Source organism: Podarcis raffonei, chromosome 13 (assembly GCF_027172205.1).
Source record: "Podarcis raffonei isolate rPodRaf1 chromosome 13, rPodRaf1.pri, whole genome shotgun sequence".
Taxonomy (NCBI): Eukaryota; Metazoa; Chordata; class Lepidosauria; order Squamata; family Lacertidae; genus Podarcis; species Podarcis raffonei.
In genome coordinates this window covers 18347515-18366194 of record NC_070614.1, presented here as the reverse complement: position 1 = coordinate 18366194, position 18680 = coordinate 18347515, and the positions used below count along the sequence as shown (strand labels likewise).

Genomic DNA, 18680 nt, shown 5'->3' with positions numbered 1-18680 from the left:
CCCAAAGTGACAAAGGTAGATTACCAGTCGCCTGCCTCCCGGTACTCCCTACGTCCGACCGGTACGAGTGAGCAGGGTGCAGACGCACGCGGTGTCGATTCGGATCCAGCGCCAGGTCACAATCTTGTCGGAATCCATAGTGAGGGCCCTCACGTACGACTGCTTGGCCTTGCACTCGGAGATCCAATGGCGGCGGTCCACACCCCGGCAGCCGCTCGCCGTGCCCCCAGCCGGGTTACACTTGGTCTCGAAGAAATATTGCTTCAGGGGGCCGGTCAGTGTCTGGACCTCGGAAAGCACCGTCACGGTTTTGGCGCGGATGTCAACGGCTGTCCGCTTGTTGGTCACCCAGACGTTGACGCTGTCGCACACCGACATTTCTCCCCGGCGGAGGGATCCGTCCAACGACCGCTTGGACCTGAGAGTCCGGTTTGCGGCCTGCGCCGGCTGGGCATTCGAGTCCTCCATGAGGAAAAGCAAGGGCGGCTCTGCCGGTTCGCTGTTGGAAAGAGTGACTCGCGGAGAAAAGAGGTCCCAGTCCCTCAGGGGGGTCTCGGCCCAGAGGACATCGGTGGCGTTGGACTGGGTACTGGCGCTGGGAAGGGGGGCAGCACGGATGACGCAGAGCAGTGGCGTGACCATGGCATGGAACAGAACAAGCATCACTCTCTGCGCGACGGGGACCTGGGAAGACAGGGAGAGAAATGAGTCTCCAGAAATGCTGCACACCTGCCGACAAAGGGCTTGGAAAACGAGACAGATCTATGGATCCCTTTCATTATTTTCACTATTTTTAATGGATAATTTTATTATTATTATTTTTCTCATGTACTCTTTCTTTAGGTTTCTCCTTTCCTTCTCTTTTCTTCCTTCTGACTTTGTTCTCTTATAGACTAAGTAGCTGTTTTATCTCAGTAGTATATTATAAAAGAGATACTTTATAATGGGTATATATTTTTGTATATCTTTGAATAAGTATCTTTTCTTTCTTTTTTAAAAAAAGATCAGTTTATTACCTATGGCAAGAGAGATCTTAATACAGTCGTACCTCAGGTTACTGACGCTTCAGGTTGTGTTTTTTTTGGGTTACGGATGCGTCGAAACCTGGAAGTACCGAAACGGGTTACTTCTGGGTTTCGGCGCTCACGCATGCGCAGAAGCAGTAAATCGCACTTTGCGCATGCGCAGAACTGCTAAATCGCAACCCGCGTGACACGGCACTGTGGGTTGCAAACGTGCCTCCCGCACGGATCACGTTCGCAACCCGAGCATCCACTGTACAAACGAGAGGTATATTGATTGTGTTACACAAAAAAATAATAATAAACCTCTTTAAAAATATTGCCGCAGCAACAGGTAAAAATGACACCAGCAGAGTGAAACAGTACAAACAGGCTGCAAAAATGGCAAATTAAACATCCTGGCAGAATTTGCCTTTAGGTTAGCTCAAAACAGGGTCAGAAGTATTTTGGCGCAACAGTTGGACAGGGCACAGAGCTATTTGATGGGGTTTATGGTACGGCTGCCATATTTCAAACAGTTGCTGAGCTTCTTTTTGCAAAGTTGTTGACCTACTGAATTCAATAGAATAACAGAAATCATAGAGCTGGACGAGAACTTCAAGGGGCACGGCGATCCAGGAATTTCAACATGTGGTCCCCCATCCAATTTGAAACCATAGCAGACCCTGCTTAGCTTTGCAAATGTACTTGCAATGTTATTCCTGCACTACAACAGGACTTCCTTCTGGGCAGACATGGTTAGAAACTGCAGTGCCAGAAGCCTATTTGGGCAGCACGTGACATATACCGTACTTTTACGTGTATAACACGCCTCCATGTATAAGATTTTTGGGGACTCAAAATTAAGAAAATGAGGGGATATTGCCAGGAGTTGTTGAGCTATTTGGGGGGGGGAGATTGCCCAATTTTTGAGCTTTTTTTGGGGGGGGGGTGGCATAAAGTTGTTAAGCCTTTTTTCAGAGATTGCCGAAAATTGCTCACCTGTCTGCCTGACGCTGAAAGCCACAAATTGCCCGCCCTATTGCCACAGCGGCAGCCAATCAACCCCACCCTTGCAGCAACACACCCAATAGCCACTGACGATTTCCGGCTTGCGGCAGGAACCAATCCCATGTCCCACCCTATGCACTATCCATGTATAAAAGGTAAAGGGACACCTGACCGTTAGGTCCAGTCGTGGCCGACTCTGGGGTTGCGGCGCTCATCTCGCTTTATTGGCCGAGGGAGCCGGCGTACAGCTTCCGGGTCATGTGGACAGCATGACTAAGCCGCTTCTGGCGAACCAGAGCAGCGCACGGAAACACTGTTTACCTTCCCGCTGGAGCGGTACCTATTTATCTACTTGCACTTTGACTTGCTTTCAAACTGCTAGGTTGGCAGGAGCAGGGACCGAGCAACGGGAGCTCACCCCGTCGCGGGAATTCGAACTGCCAACCTTCTGATCAGCAAGTCCTAGGCTCTGTGGTTTAACCCACAGCGCCACCTGCGTCCCTTATCCATGTATAAGGTGACCCCAATTTTTGGATGTAACTTTTAAAGAAAAAAAAACCTCGTCTCATACATGGAAAAGTAAATTCAATTGATGGTGATGGGAGTAGATGGGGGGGATGGGAGTTACCTGTGGTTTCAATGCTTTCTTCAATCACAGCCAAGCAGATTCCAGGTTTTAATCATGACCTTCCAGGCTGGCGTCCTGCTGTGATGCTCCCTGACGCAAGCCAGCCTGGGAAGGAAGGGGTCCTTTATTTCTGTAGCGGGAGCTGCTTTCTGCCGCCCTGTCCCTTAATGGGCGATGGTGCTTCCTCGCAGCTCACGTACCCAGAAGCCTAGGCTCCTTGGGACGTCTGCAGATCTCAGGCTGCATCTTTGCTTCTCTACGGGATGAGCAAGGAGAAGGCACCTTTCTCACGGAAGAAAGTGTTTCGTCTCCGTCTCAGAGGACAGGAAGATGCTCGGGGGTGTCATTCACTTGATGGCTTGGTGCCACTCACAGCATCTGGCAGAGGAGACAAAAAAACAAACTCTTCAATGGACAACATGAGGGTCGGCATCCTAAGGCCCATGGGCCACAAACAGCCCACGGAGGATGTTTAACCGGCCCACAAGCCACCCCCAAACCGAGCCGCCTGCTCGGTGAGTTCCCGCGCGCTGCGCTAAACCGGCACAACACGGTGCAGGGACTTCTTCTGCGGCGCCGGAAATCGTGTCTATGGAGACGCAAAAGCTGGAAATCGCGAGTGGGCGTGCTCACACACATGTGCAATCTGGCCCATGAAGGGATCTCTGCTTGAGTGAACCGGTCCAGGCGAGGTTAACCTTGGTGACCCCTGGACAAGATTGAGGAGTCCCAGGTTTCCTTGCAAAAATCCTCAGGGGGTTTAGTACCTGTCACCTCTGTGACATATTCCAACCGACCATTGTTTCAGTGGCTGTGTACACACCATAAACACGAACTCAGGATGATAATAGGAAGGCATGTTTGGCAAATCCTCACCATGATCAACTCCTGCCCAGAAATCTATGTCCCCACTGTGGAAGGACGTGTGGATCTAGACTTGGCCTCCACAGTCACTTACGGACACACTGTTAAGACCATATTCATGGAAGACAATCTAATTCGGCTACAACTGATTGCCAAACAATAAGAGGGAGGCATACCATACATTTAACACGCTTTAAGGTAAAGGGACCCCTGACCATTAGGTCCAGTCATGGCCGACTCTGGGGTTGCGGCGCTCATCTCGCTTTATTGGCCAAGGGAGCCGGCGTACAGCTTCTGGGTCATGTGGCCAGCAGGACTAAGCCTCTTCTGGTGAACCAGAGCAGCGCACGGAAACGCCGTTTACCTTCCGCCGGAGTGGTACCTATTTATCTACTTGCACTTTGACGTGCTTTCGAACTGCTAGGTTGGCAGGAGCAGGGACCTAAAAACGGGAGCTCACCCCGTCACAGGGATTTGAACAGCCAGCCTTCTGATCGGCAAGCCCTAGGCTCTGTGGTTTACTTCCCCCCAAAGAATCCTGGGAACTGTTAGTTTAGTGTCAAAGTGATGAAAGCTCCTAAATTATTGGCTTGTGAGAGCCATGCGGTCTGAAGTGGAGCAAGCAGCTCAGACCTCACACGTTGATTATCTAGTCCCTCCCAAGGCGAGCTAAGCCTGGCAGGACAGCTTACTCTATGGCAGAGCTTTCCAAACTGTGCGTCACGACACATTAGTGCGCCGGCTGCAGTGCGTAGGTGTGTCATGCAAACGCTCCCTGTGCTCCTCCCGGGGCTGGAAAATGGTTAGCTTAACCTCTGGTTTGCTAGTAAAACTGTGTCACGAAATGATGCATATCTAAAAAGTGTGTCACCAACATGAAAAGTCTGGAAAGCTCTGTTCTATGGTCTTAACCCCTTCATGCATCAAATAGAATTAAGCATGTCTGAGGCTGGTTATCCCAGTTACCTCAGGGAGGGTATGGCTGGCTGACAGGAATACAGAACAGGAGAACTATTAGGAGGTAAGGATACACTGCAACAGGTGCTCTGTGTTTTCAGAGAACCTTGCGATGTCTCTTGCCTTTTTACCAAATCCAGAAGGTTCTGGATCTCTGTCCCATGGCTAAAGCTCACTCGATCTTTCTCCTCCCCAAGAATTCAGGATGGAGACGTGGTTCTACATAACACCTGCTCTGGATCCCACCCAGTTTGCAAAGAACATAAGAATGCAAGTGCCCTTCCCAGCTCTTGTTCCTAATCCATCAGCAGCCAACATGGTGCCATGCAGATGTTCTGGACTACAGCTGCCAATCATCCTGTATAATTGGCCATGCTGCCTGAAGCCAAAACATCTGGAATGCAGCACAGTTGGCTACCTCTGCTCTAATTCACATGATAACATCAAGAACAATTTTATTTTATTTTTATGTTCCAAGGGCGCTGGAAGACACCCAAGAGATCATGCAGAACCTACCCCTCATTTATGACGATTTAATTAATTTATATACCACTTATAATTGCCAAAGTGGCTACTCAGCAGTTTACAAGTATAAAAGCAATTACGAAAAGAACATAAACGTGCGTAATTGAAAGACACAATAAAACGATCCTGCCAAAACATTAAAATAAACATCCGCAATTAAAATGTGTGAGGAAACCAGTCCATTAAAGCAGTTAAAACAGGAGGTTCGGGTTAGGAGATCAGGGAAACGCTTGTCTAAACAGGTCTGTGTCAAGAGCTGGCAGGTTGCCAATATTGATGGGGGTCTCTTGTACTTCGGCAGGGAGAGCAACTCACAACGCTGGTGCCACGAGTGATATATCCTGCCTCTGTGTTACCGCAAGCTGATAATCGTCAGACCTTTGCAAAACTATCTGGGTTACATTTGTTGATCGTAATCCCCCTACCAGACAATGGAAAGGAGCACCACAATTTGCCATAGAAGGTAAACCACTGAGCCTCTTGGGTTTGCCAATCAGAAGGTCGGTGGTTCAAATCCCCATGACGGGGTGAGCTCCCGTTGCTCTGTCCCTGCTCCTACCAACCTAACAGTTCGAAAGCATGTCAAGTGCAAGTAGATAAATAGGTATTGCTCCTGGAACTGAAATGCTGTAATGCTGAGCTGGCCCTGAAGTCTAAGCTCATGCCACAAGCAACCCACTTCCACCCAAAGACTGGCTCAGTGGTAGAGCCTCTGCTTTGCATGCAGAAGGTTGCAGGTTCGATCCCAGGCGTCTTCGGTGTAAGGTTGCGAGAGAGAAAAGTAAAGGGAAATGTAAAGGACCCCTGGACGGTTTAGTCCAGTCAAAGGCAACTATGGGGTTGCAGCGCTCATCTCGCTTTCAGGCCCAGGGAGCCGGCATTTGTCCACAGACAGTTTTCCAGGTCATGTGGCCAGCATGACTAAAGCGCTTCTGGTGCAAAGGAATACTGTGACGGAAGCCAGAGTGCACGGAAACGCCATTTACCTTCCTGCCGCAGTGGTACCTATTTATCTACTTGCACTGGCGTGCTTTTGAACTGCTGGGTTGGCAGGAGCTGGGACTGAGCAATGGGAGCTCACCCCGTCTGTAAGGATTCAAACCGCTGACCTTCTGATCAACAAGTCCAAGAGGCTCAGTGGTTTAGACCGAGGGAACTGCTGTCTGGAACCCCTGGAGAACTGCAGCCAGCCAGACCAATGGCCTGATTCCGTCTTAAGCCACTTCCCGGGTGGAGATAGAGGCTTACGAAACACCTTTTTAACTCAAACGCTCGCCGCCGCCCCATCCCACCCCAGGGGCAGCTGGGAAACATCAGGTGACGCCTGCGAATCCTGCAGCTGCTGCCGGGAGCCAGGGGAATGGGATCCAGATGTAGCAACATCTGGGGAGGACAGCCACGTGGGGGATGGGGTTGGGAGGGTAGCTAATCCCTCTCGCCTTTGAAACTGACACTGATGGAGCTCTAACTCCCCCCCCACCCGCTCTCCCTTTCTTCCCCCCACCCCCACCCCCTGCCATCCTTCAGCAGCCAATCTTGGCTGAGCTGAATCTATATCCCTTTACCTTCCTCACCCCTGCCATTCATCCTGGGGGGGGGCACAGGAGAATGGGGTGGAGCAGTGGGCAGGGAGGGATAGGGACTAGGAGGCGATTGGGGAATAAGCCTCTCTTTGCCTGTGAAGGACTGGGAGAGATTGCATGGGAGGGGGTTACAGGGATCAGGCTGTATAAGACACAAACAAGACATACTGCACTGGCATCTCCTGAACATGCAGAGAAAGGCATGGACAGATTAAGGGGAGCCAGAAAGGAATTAGGACACAGTTAGGGCCCCGCACTGTGGAGATTTGTCCATTAGGGCAGATGGGACAATGATGACCCACAACCTCAGCCAGCGCCCAACTGACTGGCCTCCTTACATCCTGTCCATGGGGCAACACCAGCTGCCACCTTCTTCCTCCTCAGCCTTAGTGTTGCCATTATAGAGCTCAGCCTGGATAGCTCAGTTGGTTAGAGCACAGTGTTGATAATGCCAAGGTTGCAGGTTCGATCCCTGTAGGGGAGATCTGCCATATTCCCGCATTGCAGAGGGTTGAACTAGATCATGGGTAGGCAAACTAAGGCCCGGGGCCCGGATCTGGCCCAATTGCCTTCTAAATCTGGTCTGTGGACGTTCTGGGAATCAGCGTGTTTTTACATGAGTAGAATGTATCCTTTTATTAAAAATGCATCTCTGGGTTATTTGTGGGGCATAGGAATTCATTCATTTTTCCCCTTCAAAATATAGTCCGGCCCCCCACAAGGTGTGAGGGACAGTGGACCGGCCCCCTGCTGAAAAGCTTTGCTGACCCCTGAACTAGGGTCCCTTCCAACTCTACAATTCTATGATCTATAAACTCAGCAAGGACGGAGAGGATGGGGGCAAATCTGTGATGGGTTGGCTCGACTCTGGTGCCCCTCTGGTCCTCCATCTTTTGCCCTGCTAGTCACAATGGGCACCATACCCAGGGCTATGGAACGGGTATAGAGGAGGGCAACCAAAATGATCAACGGTGTGGAAACCAAGCCTTAAGCTTGAGGGAGTTGGGTATGTTCAGCCTGGAAAACAGGAGACTGAGAGAAGGAGACATGATCGCCATCTTTGAATACCTTAAAAGCTGCCACGTGGAAGATGCAGTAAGCTTGTTTTCTGCTGCTCCAGAGTGGCTTCGAGTCACGGAGATCCCAACTCAAGATCAGGAAGAACTTTCTAGTGCTAAGAGCTGTTCTGACAGTGCAACGGGCTTCCATGAGAGCAGCTGGACTCTCCTCCCTTGGAGGTTTCTAAGCAGAGGTTGGAGAGCCATCTGTCATGGGTGCTTTATCTGAGATTCCTGCATTGCAGGGGGCGGGTTGGGCTAGATGACCCTCGGGTCCCTTCCAACCCTATAATTCTATGATTATAGAACTCCTGCTTTCCCTACCAAGGGGAAGGAAGAAAAGAAGGGGCTACAAGCTCAAGGGTCTCCAGGAACAAAGTGGAATCCAAACAGGTTAGGGCAGAGGAATCGGGGATCGAGCCCCCTTGGGGTGGGGGGGGGACGGTGTTGTTTTGTGGCTGGGCAGCCTGGGGAAAGGACTCTAGAAGCCAGTGTTCTCTGGCTTAGAGCAGGGCGAGGCTTGGGCTCCTGGCTTCCCTGGCAGGGGAGTGGTGCCTAGTGGCTAAGCAAACAACTCTGAAGAGAGTTAAGCCCGACCCTTGGGCTATTGGCATGAGTGTCTATCTGTTCTCCCCCCCACAGTGCCCAGTGCCCGTGACCTCTCCCTCTCCTGCAAGAAAGGGGGGGGGCAGGTTGTGGGTGCTGCTGCTGTGCGAAGCTGCAGGCAGTCAGCGCAGGGGAACCAGCCCCTGCTCCGAGGAGGTATGCGTAGCTTAGCACCGGGCAGGCTGCGACCTGCCACCTCGCAGCGCGAGCACCGAGCAGCAAGCAGGAAGCTGCGGCTTTGTGGAGGATGCCCAGAGTTCTGGCCCGCAGAGGGGGCTCCCAGTGTCCCATTCATTATTTCCTCTCTCTCGTGGGGCGTCTCGCCCTTCTTCTGCCAACACCCAAAGGCAGCATCAGATCAGCTTCTGCAGCAAGGCAGCCCCAAGCTCTGTACAAGACAATCCAGTTCCCGCAGCTTGGATTTCCACGGCAATTGCTGGGTTTTTGGTTTGTTTGTTTTTTTGCACAATGCCTTTCCCCTTCCTATTTCTAAGATCGAAGCTTCGCTCCCACCTCTGTCACACATGCATGTAGGCTTGCGGAGAAGGAGGAAAGGGGGTGAACAACGAGAAGTGGGTTATATGGGACCTGCAAGTACCGTATTTTTCGCTCTATAAGACGCACCAGACCATAAGATGCACCTAGTTTTTGGAGGAGGAAAACAAGAAAAAAAATATCCTGAATCTCAGAAGCCAGAACAGCAAGAGGGATCGCTGTGCAGTGAAAGCAGCAATCCCTCTTGCTGTTCTGGCTTCTGGGATAGCTGCGCAGCCTGCATTTGCGCCATAAGAGGCACACACATTTCCCCTTACTTTTTAGGAGGGAAAAAGTGAGTCTTATAGAGCAAAAAATACGGTAGTACTCCAGGGGGAGACAAGCAGCATGCAAAGTGCTGAAGCCCTCCTGTATGCCTACTGCCCACAACCCAAGCCCTGACTCTGCCGCCCATGCATGAGGACTGGAAACTTGCATTTGCCAAAGTGAACGCCAGGATTTTGAGGCCTGTGTGGATCCTTGGCGCAGGCACCCTAAGACCTGGTGAAATGCAGACTGCCCGGATTTCAACGTTGTTTAAATTAACCCTTTTAACCCAGGAGGTCCAGAATTCTCCCCATCCCCACAAACCTCCGCACTGAAGCCACCTTTCCGCCCCATCTCCCCTCCAGGAGATTTTACAGCCTTGCCTAGTTGGCAGCTCTGAGCCATAAAGCGCCCGGGAGTGCGAAAACATCGCAGCACCTGCCCCCATTCCTCTCTCCTACTGAAGGCGTTAGCAACACTTGGATGCCTCGCCCTGTCAATCAAGCAGCTCTGAATTCACCCTGAAGTGAAAGCAGATGCTTTGGTGTGATTGCTGCCCCAGGAAACCAAGTCTTGAAGCCGGAGGGAACCGGCGTGATTCAGAACCTGAGGGTGCTCTTGGGACAAAAGGCCGCAGAGAGGAAGGCCTCTCAGCCTTTGGATCGCGTGACTAAAGAAACTCCCAGAGACTTGGGCTAAGAGGAGATCCGATTTGTTCCAGAGAACCCAGGCATCCTGACATCTTTTTGACCCTCGAAAAGAATTCAGATAGCTTCTACCTACTAAGTCAGTGACTGTGGAGAACCATTTTCCCTCCGGAGGGTTGCTTTCCTCTCTGTGTGTGTGTGTGTTGTGTGTGTGTTGTGTGTGTGTGGCAGGTAGGCTACTATTAGGTGAAGCCCAGGCTGACGACGGGTGGAGCCACAGCTGATGATGAGCACAGACAAAAGTGTTCTGGATTAACTAATCCACAATAAAATCAGCTCAGCTACTCTTCTGGAAAGCCAGTGAAAGTAATTCCTTTCTTAACTTTGATCTGCAACATACACAAACATAGATATATGGCAGAAACCTACTAATCCCTTGTCAGACAGCTGGGGTGGAGAGCTTCTTTTCCCCAAGCCATACAACAAGGGTTTGGTGTGTGTGGTTGTTGCTCTTTATTGTCTTGTTTTATCACATAAAATACTGCCTCTTCCAAATGTTCCCAAAGGAAGGAACAGGAAGGAAGGAATTCAGAGAGAAGAATGGAGGCTACAGGTTGACTGTCTGGGATTTGGATTTGATATCCCGCCTTTCACTCCCTTTAAGGAGTCTCAAAGCAGCTAACATTCTCCTTCCCTTCCTCCCCCACAACAAACACTCTGTGAGGTGAGTGGGGCTGAGAGACTTCAAAGAAGTGTGACTGGCCCAAGGTCACCCAGCAGCTGCATGTGGAGGAGTGGAGACGCGAACCTGGTTCACCAGATTACGAGTCCACTGCTCTTAACCACTACACCACACTGGCTCTTTAACACTGGGATTTAAGGAGGGCTTTTTCCCCCAGCTGGAACTCACTGGAACTCAGTGCTGGCACCACAAGGGAGGCATTCATGATGAGTTCGGTCACCTCTTTTTCTAGAAAAATAGAGCTGTCTTTAAGCTATGAGGTTGGGCACCCAGGAACCTAAGCCACTAGGCTGGGTAATTCACAGGTGCCAACTCTTAGGAGCTGAGCTCCCTTCAGCCCCCCTAAAATATTTAAGGGGCAAGCTGCCCCCCCAAGTTGATGGGCATTGCCATTCAAATGCTGTGTGCACCCCACGTCTTGTGATCGATTATGTGGGGCTCCCAATATTTTATTCAAGTTGGCATCCCTGCTACTATGACCACTCAGAGCAAATTAACCCACAAGCCATTGGGACTGTGTAGACTTTTACGGGGACACAGGTGGCGCTGTGGTCTAAACCACAGAGCCTAGGACTTGCCGATCAGAAGGTTGGTGGTTTGAATACCTGTGACGGGGTGAGCTCCTGTTGCTCAGCTCCAGCTCCTGCCAGCCTAGCAGTTTGAAAGCACGTCAAAGTGCAAGTAGATAAATAGGTAGCGCTCCGACGGGAAGGTAAACGGCGTTTCTGTGCACTGCTCTGGTTCGCCAGAAGCAGCTTAGTCATGCTGGCCACATGACCCAGAAGTTGTACGCCGGCTCCCTCAGCCAGTAAAGTGAGATGAGCGCTGCAACCCCCGAGTCGGCCACGACTGGACCTAACAGTCAGGGGTCCCTTTACCTTTACCTAGACTTTTAACAGCTGAAAGCACAACTTGATTGCTTGCTTCCCCCTCCATTTCTATCAAAGCTGCTTTGGTGGGAAAACACATCAAAAGGCAGTATTTCGTAAGAAACAGCAGGACAGAAACTGGATAGATACAGAGTGTGGCTAACACCATGTGTACTATTAGGACTGCCACATTTTCCCAGACATTTCAGCAACTTCCACCCGGACACTATTTCTGACTGCCATATTCCGGCTATGTCCAGGAAATTCCAGAAGTATTGACAGCTCTATGTACAACGCTAGTGCACCGGATGCCGGGTAAACAGGACTGCGTACACAGCCTGGTTCTCTGCTGATGTATCAGGATCCAGTCTTCCATCCCAGCTTGACCTAAACTAGATTGCAACAGCAGCATTGCCCCCTAACAAAGATATGGTATAACAAGAACAATAACAAGAAGAATGTATGTTTGGGCTAAATGTGGTGCTGGGGCCTGACATACTGAAGACTAGGCCTTATTCAGAAAAGAATCATAACAAGTCATAATACTCAGTTCCCACCCTGGTGGGAACTACTCTTGGGGACCCCTTTTAGGACAAGAAGGCAATTTTCAGACTATTATTATTATTATTACTATTGTTATTTATTGAATTTATATACTGCCCTATACCCGGGGGTCTCAGGGAGGTTCACAAAATAAATCAAGATATAAAACCACAAGATACATAATAAAAATAAAAACAACAAACCAATAGCCCCCCCCCCAAAAAAACAGATTTTAAAAAGGCATGGGATCAACCAAAGGCCTGGTTAAAAAGGAACATTTTTGCCTGGTGCCTAAAGGTGTGTAATGAAGGTGCCAGGTGAACTTCCCTAGGGAGAGCATTTCATGTGTTTATTCCCTATGAGCATCTATTTTCTCAGACAACTCGCTGATTCTACCAGCTATTACGATATACAAGAAAATGAGTCTACAAAGCTACAAGTCCTCCTGTGCATCTCTGCATGGGAGAGATGTGCAAACTCTTGTACGGCATCTGCTCTAACTCCTGTCCCTTTCACAAAAGCTTAGGTCTTGGTTGTGTAACTCTGGGAAACAGGACGGAGGGTAGAGGAAACTTTAGGCTCAAGGGCACAAGACGCAGCCACCTTGCTGAAGCTAAGCAGGGCCAGGCCAGGTCAGTACCTGGATGGGAGACTGCCTGAAAATGCCATGTTGGCCAGCGATGGATGGAAGCGTAATGCAAAATAACCAAGCCGGCACCTGTAATTCTTGCCTCTACGGTCCAAGAGTAAATCTTAGTTATATGGAATAAGAAACCACTACCTTCCTGAAGCTAAGCAGGTCTGGGTCTGGTCTGTGCCTGGATGGGAGACAGCCCGGGACCTACATGTATGTCTTGGGATCCACGATGGGAGAATTGTTAGAAAATAACCAAATAGTGCAATGATACCTGGAGATCAAGGAGCTGACTGGTATGTCCTTCATCATTTCTCTTGCCCACCTTGCGTGGGAGCAGCAGTCAAAGAGTATTTGATTGCACCAGGAGCCCGCCTCATCCCAGGTAAGCCCTGGACGGAGATTGCTGAGATCCGAACACGCTGGCCTTTAACCCCTCTCCCAAGGCTAGCAATCTGGGTGGTTCCTTCCTAGGGGCATTTCTGCTTTTCAAAGGTCAAGAGTCTAATCCACCTTTCCTGGGTTCTGCGACTCTGGGAGGAAAGGGGCGAGTTTGTGTGTGTGTGTGTTTGTGTAAGGGGGTGACCCTGGCTTCCCTGTGCGTTGCATCACCCTCTTTTCCAGGGAACCCAGGCGTCCTGCTTTCCATCACCAGCAGGTAATCCAAACCAGGCGGGTGAAGGGGCAAACATGCAAGGGATATTTCCGCCTTTCCGTTCCTCTTCTCTCCAGCTGGTTTCCATCTAGCCCAACTCGTAGGCAAGTGTGTGTGTGTGTTTGTGTGTGTGTGTCTATAAGGTGGCATATTTCCCTTGACCATGAACTTGTCCTCCCCTCCCCCTTTACCTGGGTGGGATGGACGGACAGCAAAGTGGGGGCCAAAAACCCCTGAAGAGCTTCAGAGGTGCCCGGACTCCTGGGTTCTTTCTGAGGGGAGTGAGGTCTAATGTTCGGTGAGTTGTGGGGGGAGAGTTAGGGCAATCCTGGATGCCTGGGTTCTCTGGAGTAACAGTCCATTGAGCGTTGGAGGCTCCGGGATAGCATGCTGGAATCCCGGACGCCTGGGTCCTAGGCAGAAAGGTGCGTGCGTGTTGTGCTGGGGGGGGGGGCTGGAATCTCGGGCGCCTGGGTTCTTTGGGAGGGAATGGGATCTTGAAGCTGGATTCCCCCAGCTTAGGAAGCTGGCTTCCTTACGAGTAACCAAGGCTAGCTCTCTCTCGCCCACTTGCCTCCTTACCTTTACGGCGCCCTCGCTGCGCCCCGGGCCATCATCCTCCTGCCCCTTGGCATCGGGGGTGAGGGGGGCACCCCTCCTCCTCCTCTCCCAGCCAGACGGGCGCCTTCAGGTTTCCACACGCCCAAGAGGAGCCGCTGACCGTCGGGATCCCATTCCCCGCTTTGCTGTTCAAGCGAGCGCAAAGGCTGCTGGAGACGACTTGGAGATTGGAAAGGGGGGGGGTGGAGAGAGGGAGAGGGAGGCTCCTCCGCTCCCCAAATGGGGGGAGAAGGGGACGGGACGGCGCGGAGAGCAGGGAAAGACCCAGGTGGAGGACCGGAGGAACTGGTTTGGAGGTGCCGGAGAAGGAAGGAAGGAAGGAAAGAAAGAAAGTGAAGATCGGCAGAAGGAGGGAGCGGGGTGTTGGAATCTCGACGGAGGGGAGACCGTCGAGGCTGCGCTGCGCTCTTCTTCCCGCTTCTGGAGGCTTCCCTCCTCCCTGCAGCTTGCCCGGTCTTGCCCTCCCCGACGCCCGCCTCTCCCGCCGCGCCGCGCTCGCTCTCCGAAAGGGCCCGCCAGGCGCCCGTCGAGGCGCAGACGTGACCTGGCCCCGCGCATGCCCGCCTTCCGAGACGGCGTCTTTCACCGCGCACTAGCCTCCCGCCCAGAGGGTTTCCTCGAACTCCCGGCGCCAGGGCTGAGCGGGGGGGAGGAAGTCCGAGGAGAGACCCCCCCTCTCGGGGACCCCGTCGAGGCATCTAAGCTAATGTCCTCCTTCATCTTTCGTCGCCACGTCGGGGCTCGGCTTTCCGAGAGAGAGAGCCCTTGAAATCTGCAAGAAGAGGGCGAAGGAAGGAGAGAAAAACCCAGCCTGGGAGAGCGCCGTCGGTCAGAGCACCATGGTGCTGAAAACGCCAAGGTTGCAGGTTCGATCCCCACGTGGGACCGCTGCAGGTTAAGTTGGGTCCTTTCCAACGCTACAATTATGTGGTCCAGAAGACGAGCTGAGCCAGCAACAGCTTCGACGACCAGAAAGGGCATTTCCCACAGTGACACCCAAACCCCGATTTGGGAATGCCAGCACGGTGTTGATAGCAGTTAAGGTTTCGGATTCGGAGCCTGAGGACCGAGGTCCGAATCCCCACTCAGCCATGGGTTTGGGCCGGCCGCTTGCTCTCATCCTGACCTACCTCACAGGGTTGCTGTGAGGACGATATGGGGAGGAGGAGAACGACGTATGCCGCCTCGAGCTCCTTTTGGGGGTACAAATGTAAATGAATACAGAGAAGCCTGTAATGCTGGTCGTTTGCGCCTCCCCCCCCCAGGGACGGCTGTGGGCAGGATTCCTGCATTGTAGGGGGCTAGACTAGATGTCCCTCAGGGTCCCTTCCAACTCTACAATTCTATGAATCTGTGATTCCGTGGCTTCGAATATAATGTGCAACCTAGGCAGCGGCTGCTTCCTCGCAACCAAATCTAAGAAAGGAAGGATAAGGAAGACGAACTGGTTTATTACGATGTGGGCTTTTGTGGGCCAGAATTGACTTCATCAGATGTGTGGCGCGATATTTACTCAGTTAGGAAAGAGAGTTTGTGCCCATGTGCCCCTGAAATATACAGGGCACAATTGGTGCCAGTTCTGCGTAAAGCTTACATGTTCTGTGCGTACCTTGTATGCATTCAGGCTTCGCATTAGAACTGACGCAGCCTGTGCCTTGTGCATTTCAGGGCCATTTGACCTCCGCAGTTGACAGTGTTTGCCTCTGTACCCAAGTGTGCGCAGCACATAGCTAGGGACACACTTTATGCCAGGGCTGTGTAACCTGTGGCTTTCCAGGTTTTGCTGGACGGCAGCTGCCATCATCTCCGATCATCGGCCATGCTGGCTGGAGCTGATGGGAGTTTGGCCACAAGCTCCCGCACCCTCAGGCTTAATGTATCTGAGGCAGAATGGCCGGCCCTACCGTTGGGGTGAGACAGCCGCTTCAGGCAGCTAGCTGATTTTGGGTGCCTATGAAAGGGCTGCAAATAGTTATTTACAGTGCTATCCTAGGCAGAAACAAGTGTTGCTGAGTTCAATTAGACTTACTTCTGGATGAGCGTGTATAGGTTTGCAGCCTGAATTTATTATTGTTGCATTTGTACTCCCAGGGAGAGGTGTGGTTTCCTGCCACAGGGGGTCAACATAACTTGGCCACCCAGGGGTATTATGCAATATTGCTAGGGGACAGTGCAGTGGGGGGGTGGGGGAAATTGGGCAGAGAGATTGCCGCCCTGCCAAGTATAGCAAAATGTCTCTGATCAGTCCTGTTAGAAAGGACTGTGGTTCTTGAAATTTTATGTCCTAGTCTAGCTGTCTCCAGTCCTCATTTTTCCAATCTGAAATTCAGTTCTTTTTTTTTTTTTTTTTTGCAGCACTTAAAAGGGTAAAGGGACCCCTGACCATTAGGTCCAGTTGTGGCCAACTCTGGGGTTGCGGCGCTCATCTCGCTTTATTGGCCGAGGGAGCCGGCGTACAGCTTCTGGGTCATGTGGCCAGCATGACTAAGCCGCTTCTGGCGAACCAGAGCAGTGCACGGAAACGGCGTTTACCTTCTCGCCAGAGTGGTACCTATTTATCTACTTGCACTTTGACGTGCTTTCGAACTGTTAGGTGGGCAGGAGCAGGGATCGAACAACGGGAGCTCCCTCCTCGAGGGGATTTGAACCGCCGACCTTCTGATCGGCAAGTCCTAGGCTCTGTGGTTTAACCCACAGCGCCACCCCTCCCCAGAAGTTTTCATGCCACTCTCTTTTCATAAACACATTTTCGTATGCCGTCTTCATTCAATATAGTCATTTCCACGCACACTTTCCTCCAGCTTATTCATTTTTGTAAATGTCAGCTAGTCGGAGAACTGCATCACAAAATGCAGACGAGTGCAAATTTTTGAAGGATGGTGGTGTTTCGGTCTTCAAATTATTTCAGAAAGTGTGAATTGGATCGATTTGGCGTCAAATACAGACGGAATCGAAATTGTCCTCCATTCCTTTGTAGGGAGTAAGGCTGCAATCCTAAACCCACAGACCTTGGAAGCAAATCCTACTGGATTCAATAGGTACTTCTGTGTAGGCATGGCTAGGATTGTGCAGCATCTTTAAGTCATCAGATAATAAAGATAACAATATATGAGCGTACCAGAGCAATACTAAGCATATTTTAATCAGAAGCTTTGCTGCGTTCAATGAGATTTGACTCCTGCAATAAGGGTGTTTAGGTTTGTAGCCTATATCTATTAGTCTTAAGTGCCAGAAGACTGTGCGTTTGATGTAACAACTCAAACATGGCTACCTCTCTGGAATTTGAGACCTAAAGAAGTTTCTCAGCTTCTGTAATGTGAATGTAAAATTTACACACGCTGCCATGTGCATTTGATTTGAACATTGGCTTTCTTTTCTCACTTCCATTAAAAACATTCAAGGTAGTGAAAAAGCACTCACACAGAGGGGATGGGAACTGGGGACAGTGGCCTCGCAGCAAATCAGGTGATGGCAAAGTAATTTTTCAAGTGATCATCCCAGGGCTGGCCCTATCATTGGACAGAGTGAGACCGTTGCCTCAGGCGGCTGATTTGGAGTATCACAAAAAAGGCATCATTCGTAAAGGGCATTTAATTTGTTCTGATTGTCCCTGGTGGGACTTTGTTCTACCTTCGGCAGCCAAAATCTCTGGATCGTTCGTAAAATATGTCACACTTTTAATCTCCCTCATCACACTTTGCTCTCATTTTAACCAATGTGCTATCCTGCCTGGGTCATAACTGCATGATTTATGGATTGCCCTTGCTGTGGAACCATCTGCGAAGAGCCATCTTCAATCATTATAGCCTGATATAAGAAATCGACCCATTGACTTGCAATTATTGACACCTGCATCTTCACCTCCTCCCACCCACAGCATTGCAATTCATTCATGGTAATGCCCTATCTTTTCTCCAAAGAGTTCAAGGTTCTATTCCTCCCCTCATCACATTTTATTCTCACAACAGCCCTGTGCAGTAGACTTGACAGATAATTATTGACCCAGTTATTTTTATGGCCGAGTGGGTTTCCCCTGCCCTAACCACTATACCACTCTGTCTCTCAACTTAAAACCACCCTCCTCTTTGACCTACAACTTCTTGGAAGTTGCCCAGAGCTGCCACCCTCGTTTCTAGCTCTGCCCAAGACCTGCTAGTCACCTAGCAAAATTGCGATAGAGGCACAATTTGATAACAGGACTTTTTGGCCCTTCCGAATGACCTGTTTATTGAGCATTCATCCTGATTCATTTGCAGGGAGATTAGATGATGTTTTGCGTCGCTGTTACCTGCGTTGAACCATAGGTGGAGTGTTCCGGAAGGCCTGCAGATGCCATCTTGGTAGCCAAGGTAACCCCAAAACTAATTGGCAGCTGCTGCAGGAATGAACTCATATACGTCTGTATTCATTTGCTTTGATATGTGCTAATTGGCGTGCTTTGATGCTTTGCTTATCTGTGCACCTTGGGGTGCTACACTTTTGGCCCAGAGAAGGGAGCTATCTGTAAACTTTGTATAGTTGCCTCATGGGCAAGGTGGACTGATGAGAGGTTCTGGCCAAGCTGGCGTAAGATGCTTTTTGTATAATGTAATTAATACGCATTTGCATACCCTCTAAGTGTCCCTATTTTCCAGGGACAGTCCCGGATTTACACAGACTGTCCTGGTTTCTGATTTTATCCCGGAATGTCCCGGTTTTCCTTAGGACAGAGGTGCCCAAATATTTTTCAAAGAGAGCCAGATTTGATGAAGTGAACCAACCAGCCAGATAAGGCCCGAAAAACAGACTTTGGACATGCCTGCCCTATTTTCACCTGAGAAATTTTGGAGGATATAGAGTTATGCAACCTCTGAGCCAAGGAGATGAGTAACTGTACAACCTTTAGAAGACATCTGAAGGCAGCTCTGTATAGGGAAGTTTTAAAATGTTTAATAT

General features: G+C 50.6%; 1 protein-coding gene across 1 annotated transcript; it reads right to left on the bottom strand.

Moving 5' to 3' along the window:
• Positions 1–13965, bottom strand: LOC128399982 (brain-derived neurotrophic factor-like). The gene is made up of 3 exons (XM_053361887.1): positions 13707–13965; positions 2641–3018; positions 1–684 (listed from the first exon to the last, which is right to left on the bottom strand). Exon 3 carries the CDS (start codon positions 661–663, stop codon positions 49–51), a length of 615 nt encoding a protein of 204 aa, XP_053217862.1. The 5' UTR covers positions 664–684; positions 2641–3018; positions 13707–13965; the 3' UTR covers positions 1–48.
• Between the last annotated feature and the right edge of the window lie 4715 nt (positions 13966–18680).

What these genes read in the sequence shown, in the direction of transcription:
- LOC128399982 (XM_053361887.1), bottom strand. Translation starts at nt 663, where the DNA reads ATGCTTGTTCTGTTCCATGCCATGGTCACGCCACTGCTCTGCGTCATC.